We start from the raw sequence: 9,391 nt of genomic DNA, 5'->3' as shown, positions 1-9,391 counted from the left end.
TGCTAAGTGAAATAAACCAGTCAGAGGCCAACTAATACCATATGATCTCACTTATATGTGGAATCTAATGAGTAAAATAAACTAATGGACAGAATAGAAGCAGAGACATGGATACATGGAAGAGCCTGACAGCTCTTGTGGCGGGGGGGAGGTGAGGCTGTTTGAAAGAAGTTGAAGGGATTAAAAATCATATATCCACAACCTATAGACACAGACAACAATGTGGTGATGGCTTGAGAGAAAGTGGGTGCAAGTGCTTGATGGAGGTGGGCAAAGGGGAAGAAAGGTGGACAACTGTCATAGTATAAACAATAAAAATGCATTTAAAGTAAAGCCTGTAGGCTTTGGCTGAGTAGATCATTTGGTTAGAGCATTCTCCCAATATTCCAAGGCTGAGGGTTTGATCTTTAGTCATGGCACACACACAAAAAGATAAATAAAATATATTTTATACTATAAATTTTGCTTGAAAATGGTTAGAGATTTTAAACTTATTTTAAGGTATATGTACTCAGTTAATGATTTTTAAAAAGATTTAAATCAAAACCATGGTTATTTAGTTTACTTGGAAAATAAGGATTAAGGAATTTTCCTTTAATTTACATAAATGTAGGAACCTTCTCTTTATCTTTTAAGAGGGAAGTAAAATAAGTAATGCGTTTTCCATGGAGCTATTTTTGACATCTCCTGCTCATGCACAAGTTAACTGGAAACATTGATGTGAGAGAGAAATATTGATTGGTGGTCTCCTGAATGTGCCTGAATGGGGATTCAACCCACAACCCAGGTACGTGCCCTGACTGGGAATTGAACCCTCAACCTGGGACCATGCTCCTGCCAACTGAGCCATCAAGCCAGGACCTTTTCAAAACTTCTTGTCCCCCAAAATTTCAGTAGATGTTATTAAAAATCATTCCCATAGTGCTAATCCTTAACTGTTTTAAGTTTTTGTAAGTTATTTAGGAGTGGCTTCTGTAACAATTATAATAAATAAAAGGGATTGATTTTTACAGCTCTGTTGGCTCATTATAAAGTATTTCAAAGAATAATATTTCTCTATAACTAAGTTGAATAGCCTTAGAATTCTGAGGCTAAAAAATTCTAGGGTGCATAAAGAAGTATACTAATTATGTATCACAGAAATCATATATCACATTGAAATTCATATAATCTCTGACTTCTGGTCAAGATGGAGACAGATAGATATACTGCCTCCTCACACAACCACAAGAAGGACAACAAAAAAATTAAAAACAAAAAGAACCAGAACTAACAGAAAATCAAATTGTATGGAAGTCTGACAACCAAGGAGTTAAAGAAGAAATATTCACATAGACCAGTAGGAGAGGTTGAGACAGAGAGCAGGGCAGAGAAAATTCGAGGCAAGGTGGCAGTTGGAGAACCAGGGCAAACACTACCAAGATGCATATATAGTTCCATGGAAGCATTATCTTATGTTATCTAAAATGGTTAATATCATAAACAAGTAAGCAATTTTCCTTTCCTTTTAAATCCTTGGAAGTTTTTACAATGTAATAATTTTTAAATTAAATTTAGAAGGGTGATATTAGTTAATGAAATTATATGAATTTTTTATTATAACTTCATTTTTTATTTTTCATTTTTCACTTTTTTATCTTTACTATATTTATTATGCTATTACAGTTGTCCCATTTCCCCCCTTTATTCTCCTCCACCTTGCACACTCCCTCCCACCCACATTCTCCCACTCCCTTAGTTCATGTTTTTGGGTGGTACATATAAGTTCTTTGGCTTCTACATTTCCTATACTATTCTTAACCTCCCCATGTCTATTTTCTACCTACCACTTAAGCTATTTATTCCCTGTACCTTTTCCTTTATTTTCCCCTCCCCTTTCCCGCTGATAACTTTCTATATGATCTCCATTTATGTGATTCTGTTCTAGTTGTTTGCTTAGTTCATTTTTGTTTTTTTTAGGTTCGATTATTGATAGTTGGGAGTTTGTTGTCATTTTACTGTTCATATTTTTTATCTTCTTCTTTTCCTCAGATAAGTCCCTTTAACATTTCATATAATAATGGCTTGACAATGATGAAATCCTTTAATTTGACCTTATCCAGGAAGCACTTTATCCACCCTTGTATTCTAAATGAAAGCTTTGCTGGATAGATTAATCTTGAATGTAGGTCCTTGCCTTTCATGACTTCAAATACTTCTTTCTAGCCCCTCCTTGCCTGCAAGATTTCTTTTGAGAAATCATCTGATAGTCTTATGGGAACTTCTTTGTAGGGAACTCTCTCCTTTTCTCTTGCTTCTTTTAACATTCTCTCCTTATCTTTAATATTGGGTAATGTAATTATGATGTGCCTTGGTATGTGCTTCATTGGGTCCAATTTCTTTGGGACTCTCTGAACTTCCTGAACTTCCTGGAAGTCTATTTCCTTTGCCAGATTGGGGAAGTTCTCCTTCATTTTTTTTTAATTTTTTTTATTTTATTTAAATTGTTGTTGCATTACAATTTTCTACTTTTTACTCCCATTCCAACCCACCCACCCAACCCTCCCCTCCTCCCTCCCATTACCACCCTCCCCTAGTTTTTGTCCATGTGTCCTTATACTTGTTCCTGTAAACCCTTCCCCTTTTCCCCTGAAATTCCCTCTCCTCTCCCCTCTGAACTCGGTCAGTCTGTTCTTTATTTCAGTGTCTTTGGTTATATTTTGCTTGTTTCTTTGTTTTGTTGTTTAGGTTCCTGTCAAAGATGAGATCATATGGTATTTGTCTTTCAGTGCCTGGCTTATTTCACTTAGCATAATACTTTCCAGTTGCATCCATGCTGTTGCAAAGGATAGGAGCTCCTTCTTTCTTTCTGCTGCATAGAATTCCATTGTGTAAATGTACCATAGTTTTTTGATCCATTCATTTACTGATGGGCACCTAGGTTGCTTCCAACACTTGGCTATTGTAAATTGTGCTGCTATGAACATTGGGGTGCATAGGTTCTTTTGCATTGGTGTTTCAGGGTTATTAGGATATAGTCCCAACAGTGGAATTGCTGGGTCAAAAGGCAGATCCATTTTTAGTTTTCTGAGAAAAATTCCATACTGTTTTCCATAGTGGTTGTACCAGTCTGCAATCCCACCAACAGTGCACTAGGGTCCCCTTTTCAACCACAACCTCTCCAACACTTGTTGTTTGTTGCTTTGTTTATGATGGCCATTCTGACTGGTATAAAGTGGTATCTCATTGTGGTTTTAATTTCCATCTCTCTGATAGCTAGCGATATTGAACATCTTTTCATGTGTCTCTGGATCCTCTGTATGTCCTCCTTGGAGAAGTGTCTGTTCAAGTCCTTTGCCCATTTTTTAATTGGATTTGCTTGTCTTAGAGTGGAGTCATGTAAGTTCTCTATATATTTTGGAGATTAAACCCTTGTCTGAGGTATCATTGGCAAATATGTTTTCCCATACACTTGGTTCTCTTTTTATTTTAATACTGTTTTCTTTAGCTGTGCAGAAGCTTTTTATTTTGATGAGATCCCATTTGTTTATTCTTTCCTTTATGTCCCTTGCTCTGGGGGATGTATCAGTAAAAATGTTGCTGTGTGAAATATCTGAGATTTTCCTGCCTATGTTCTCCTCTAGGACTTTAATGGTGTCACCTTTTATATTTAAGTCTTATATCCACCTTTAATTTATTTTTGTGTATGATGTAAGTCGGTGCTCGAGTTTCACTTTTTTGCGTGTAGCTGTCCAGTTCTCCCAACACCATTTGTTGAAGAGACTGTTTTTACTCCATTTTATGTTGCTGCCCCCTTTGTCAAATATTAATTGGCTGTAGAGACTTGGGCTTATTTCTGGGCTCTCTGTTCTATTCCATTGGTCCATGTGCCTGTTTTTATGCCAGTACCAGGCTGTTTTGATTACAGTGGCCTTGTACTACAGTTTGGTATCAGGTATTGTGATCCCTCCTACTTTGCTTTTCTTTCTTAAAATTGCAGCAGCTATTCAGGGTTGTTTATGGCTCCATATAAATTTTTGAAGTGTTTGTTCTATGTCTGTGAAACATGCCATTGGTACTTTAATAGGTATTGCATTGAATCTGTACATTGCTTTGGGTAGTATGGACATTTTGATGATGTTAGTGCTTCCAATCTATGAACATGGTATATGTTTCCATTTGTTTGTAGCTCCCTTGCTTTCTTTCTTCAGTGTTGTGTAGTTTTCTGTATACAGGTCTTTTACTTCCTTGGTTAGATTTATTCCTAGGTATTTTCTTTTTCTTTTTTCCATGTCAAATGGGATTTTTTTCCCTGATTTATGTTTCTGTTGTTTCATTGTTGGTATACAAAAATGCCTTTGATTTCTGGATATTGACTTTGTATCCCACAGTTTTGCCAAATTCGTTTATTAGGTCAAGCAGTTTTTTAGCAGAGTCTATAGGATTTTGTACATACACTATCATGTCATCTGCAAACAGTGACAGTTTTCTTTCCTCCTCTCCAATTTGGATGCCTTTTATTTCCTTTTCTTGTCTGATCGCTGTGGCTAAAACTTCCAATACTATATTGAATAGAAGTGGTAAAAGTGGACAACCCTGTCTTTTTCCTGATTTTAGTGGAAAAGATTTTAATTTTTGCCCATTGAGTATGATGTTGGCTGTAGGTCTCTCATATATGGCCTTTATTATGTTGAGGAATGCTCCCTCTATTCCCACATATTTTTCTCAGTTTTTTAAAAACCTAGTCTTATTTGTGTATAACAAAACAATCTAAGAAAAATTAACATGGAAGCTTGTTTAATTATGGAAAAAGGAACAACTTTATGTTTTATTAAAAGAAAAAAGTGAGGCCCTTGTTCTCTCTAGACAGCATTAGAAATGTTGAGGAAAAGAGTATCAGGGAAACAATAGTTTGATTTAAGAAATGCTTTGGGTTTTAGCTATCGAGAGCATTTTCAATTCAGATATTCATTATTTGCTCTCTAATTTTTACTAATTTATATTTATGGTTATTAGAGTGCTGTTTCAGTTAGAGAAACTTAGTGATGATCTTCATTTCAGGTTTTACTCCAAATGCTAGTGAATCATTGGATTCATCTGTAATCACTTTTATGAAAAAACACATTCTTCAAGAAAGCTAGCTGAAATGAGAGCTAAGGTCTAATTTCTCAGAAAAGGTTGAAAGTGACCTGCTTAATGGAAAGTGAAAAAACTCTTTGGCCTCATTAGGACATAGCCAACTAAATTAGGACTTAAGTAAATATCATTAAATTATCAAAATGCCAGGCTATATGTAAAATAGTAAATTCTCTAGAATTGCGTAGTATTAATGCAACTCAACCACAGTAGCAAATTTTAAAAAAGACATCAGTATAGATCTGTGGTAGTTATTGCAACATCATTGCTGATGAATCTCCTTCTTTAGAGGACATATGCAAAGTATATCCTCTAAAGGTTATCAGTAGTGTTTTTTAGGATCTCAGAAGACTAAGAAGAATATTTAGAGGTACGATTTGTGACACTGTAAACTTCTAGTTTTACAATAGACCTTGATCATTCAGGGAAAGACCAGCCATTGCTTTGTGCCACATCAGTATCAGAACTTTGAGAAGCAGTGGTGGTTGAGTATTTTAGGGATACACAGAAAATTATTAGCCTGCAATATGTTCTCAATACCTTTATCAAGTCTTATATATATTTTTTCCTCAAGACAAATGATGGAGTATTTTTAGAGGCATAACAAGTTTAGAATTGTTGAAAAATGCCTGTGAGCATGATAATGCATATAAAGCATTTTAATATGTTTTGCTAAATATACCAGAAGTAATAATATTGTTGTTGCTATTACTGATGAAAATGGCATTGAAGCAGGTTTTGCCAATTGTAATGAGAGGGTAGTGGTCATAATCATTAAAACATCTGTTACCTAGTATTCTGAGACTTCTAAAGGCATGATAGATACCATGGGACCACCAGAGTTCCTTTCTTTTTTCTATTGTGGATATTGGTTTGAGAACTTCCAGTAAACAAAGTAAACAGGTGAGATTTTACCAAAGCACATATTTTTAGAGTAGGATTAAAATATGGGCCACTTGTTTCACTGTGGATCTATAGGCTGTAAGTTTTTAGTTTTTTTTTACTTTCAGAGGGCAAATCTATCTTAAATAAAGTTTTGACTATAAAATGAAGTTTCTGAATACATTTGAAAAATGTATTATAAAATAATTGATCCAATATTTACCTTGCCCCAACATTTGCAAAAATGAGAAACCATTTGTTTTGGTTCCAATGTAGCATTATGAATAATTTGTTTCAACATAGGTTTCTGTGATTGTAACATTTGATACGCTATTGCTAAGTGGGGCCTGTACAGAAAATATTTATATAATTCCACTTTTAGTTAAAATAATTTACTCTATATAAGGTAGAGTGTTTGAGCTTATAATAGTTGAATTGGTACCTTATAGCTAGACATTTTACCAGGCACATGATTGAAAATGACTAGCTTGGATGAAGGGTGGGAGGTGGGGGTGGGTGGGGCAGCGGAAAGTGGTGGTGGGAAAATGGAACAATTGTATTTGAGCAATTAAACATGATAAAAAATGACATACAGATGAAAAATAGACATATGAAAAGATGTTCAATGTCACTAATCATCAAGAGAAATTCAAATTAAAACCATGATGAGATATCAGCCAAAAAAAAAAAGAAAGAAAATGATCAGCTACCATTTCTGACCATGCAGTTTAGAGATAATTGACTCTGTTGAGAGTTCAGCTAACTACCACATAATAATGCTGACTTGGCATCCTTTTTTTTTTTTTTGTAGCCAAGGAACCTGTAGGGGCCTTGTGTTGACATTAGCTCCTCCCTTGAGTGCATACATTACATAACAGCCTTCAAAGTCGTTAGTAAATGTTAAGTTCCTGACATGACTTCCTCAACTGCCCTTGTGATAAACAATCTCCCCTGCTTCCCAGGGTCTTCCCATTTGTGTATCCCTTGGATAAAACTTCTGGGGAGCATATCAAAACCCTGCTTTTTTTTGGTTAGAATTGACCAATCCATCCTTAGCCAGGGAACTCCAAAGTACTTCACCCTCAGTCCTATAAAGCATGAACCCCAGGTCCTGTTCTGCACCTGGACTTTACTTCCCCATGAGGCCCCTTGAGGTGTTCCACGTAACTTCCATAGGAGTAATAAATGCTATTTCACTTTCTCTTGTGGACTTCCATTGAACTGTGGCTTACCATCTTACACTCTTGGGCTTTATTTAATAAATGGTAATTTAACAAAGTCACAACACAGTTGGAAGCAGAACTATTCTGATGGATGGGAATTAACATAGTGTTAGAAAGAGAACTTCTCTTTTGTGGGTCATCTTTGTTCAGCAATTTTTAAAGCCCAACTCAAATGACATGACTATATGTATAATAAGAAATGGGGGCCTAGTAAAGTCAAATTATGGTTCAAGAGACAATATCAAAAATGACATAAATTAGCTGTCCAATGAAGAGAAGAAAGCACCAAAATCATTATATATCTATTTTTTTACTTATCTTTATTTACTGTTTCTCCCACATATACATATAATGATGTTAAATACACCTCATTCAGTACAAACTTTTACACAATCAAGCATTAGAAAAGTCAAGCCACCCCATAGCTTATCTTTTTGCATCTTGGATTTGTTTTTTAATGTAACAATAATTTAAAATAAAATAATATAATATTAAAATTAATAGATGATTCTATTTTAATTATTTTCTGTCTAACTCTTTCTACTTAATTCTGGAAAAATAGCATGCCTCTGATGAATATGAGCTGCAGACTATGACTACTGTTGAGAGGAAAAGCTCACCTAGTTGATAAGCAATTAATAGGACTCATGTAAAATATTTCTTTTCCCTTGATTATATTTTATTATAAACATTTTCTCTGCTTCAGAAAAATAGAATGGTAAGATAACTAAAAGCAGAGATATATGTATGAGTTTTACTGATATTTTTGAGATTATATTTATATTTTAAGAGTACCCTTTAATGCACATACTTTGATTTTTAGAGAGAAACTAGTCTAAGATATGATTTGTGAAAATCATACCAGAGTCACTAAGTTTATTCTTCTCGGTTTTACTAACAACCTTGAGATGCAAGTTTCCCTGTTTGTTTTGTTCCTAGTCATCTACACAGTCACTTTGTTGAGCAACTTCCTTATTGTCTGGGTTACCAGTGTGGATCCTGCTCTTCAGACACCCATGTACTTCTTTCTCCAACACCTATCACTTCTTGAAGTCTGGTTCACCTTGGTCATGGTGTTGAAGATGTTGGTAGATCTGCTGTCACCAAGGAGAATCATCTCTTTTATAGGCTATGGTACCCAGATGTACTTTTTCTTCTTCTTTGGCAGCTCTGAATGTTTCTTTTTTTTTATGATGGCTTATGATCACTTTGCGGCCATCTGTAACCCTCTTTGATATTCAGTCATAATGAATAGGTCTTTATGCTTGTGGGTGACTGTAGGCTCTTGGATTTCTGGTGTTCCTGTCTCTACGCTACAAACTGCTCGAATGATGTCCCTTCCTTTCTGTGGGCCACAGTGGGCCACTGTGGACCACTTTTTTGTGATGGTCCTCCAGTCTTGAAACTAGTCTCTCAGGATACAAACATGTATGAAATGCAAGCACTTGCTTCCACACAACTCTTTATTATGTTTCCCTTTTCCCTCATTTTGGTCTACTATACCTTATCACAACCATCCTGAGGATGCCATCAGCTACTGGTCGCCAGAAGGCATTCTCCACTTGTTTATCAAGTGGTATCCCTTTTCTATGGAACAGCCAGCTTGACCTACTTATGGCCCAAATCCAACCAGTCCCCAGAGAGCAAAAAATTAGTGTCATTGTCCTACACTGTCATCACTCCTATGTTAAACCCTATAATCTGCAGCCTAAAGAACAGTGAAGTGAAGGCAGCAGTCAAGATGATGTTCACTAGAAAAGTCTTGCAGAAGTTGGTTGTGTTTTGAGTTTTATTATTGCATAGTGTGTTTCTAAACAAGTAGGGGCAGCAGAACCCACAAGCAAAAGCTTATTTGAAGATTTGCTCTTATTTTGTCAGTGTTACTGTGATGGGTAGATTTCAGTGTCCAGTCAGAGTCCCAGCAAAACAAAACAAAACAAAATCCAAACGAACAAACAAAAAACTCCCCAGCCTCAGCTGGTATAGCTCAATGGATTGAGCACAGGCTGTGAACCAAAAGGTCACCAGTTTGATTCCCAATTAGGGAACACACCTGGGTTGCAGGCCAGGTCTCCAAAAGGGTACATGCAAGAGGCAACCACACACTAATATTTCTCTCCCTTTCTTTCTCCTTCCCATCCCTTCTCTCTAAAAATAAATAAATAAAATAT

The 9,391-nt window shown here is 35.8% G+C and overlaps 1 protein-coding gene across 1 annotated transcript; it reads left to right on the top strand.

Moving 5' to 3' along the window:
* The first annotated feature begins 8,062 nt into the window (after window positions 1–8,062).
* LOC123812347 (olfactory receptor 10A7) lies at window positions 8,063–9,006 on the top strand. The gene is given in 4 exon segments (XM_045828957.1): window positions 8,063–8,594; window positions 8,597–8,722; window positions 8,725–8,791; window positions 8,793–9,006. Coding segments are annotated over 4 exon segments (939 nt in total).
* Window positions 9,007–9,391: the final 385 nt, after the last annotated feature.

The sequence above is a fragment of the Phyllostomus hastatus genome, unplaced genomic scaffold (assembly GCF_019186645.2).
Source record: "Phyllostomus hastatus isolate PE091 unplaced genomic scaffold, TTU_PhHast_1.1 phas_scaffold_93, whole genome shotgun sequence".
Taxonomy (NCBI): Eukaryota; Metazoa; Chordata; class Mammalia; order Chiroptera; family Phyllostomidae; genus Phyllostomus; species Phyllostomus hastatus.
Note: the sequence above shows the minus strand (reverse complement) of the source record. Positions and strands in the feature narration are given on the sequence as shown.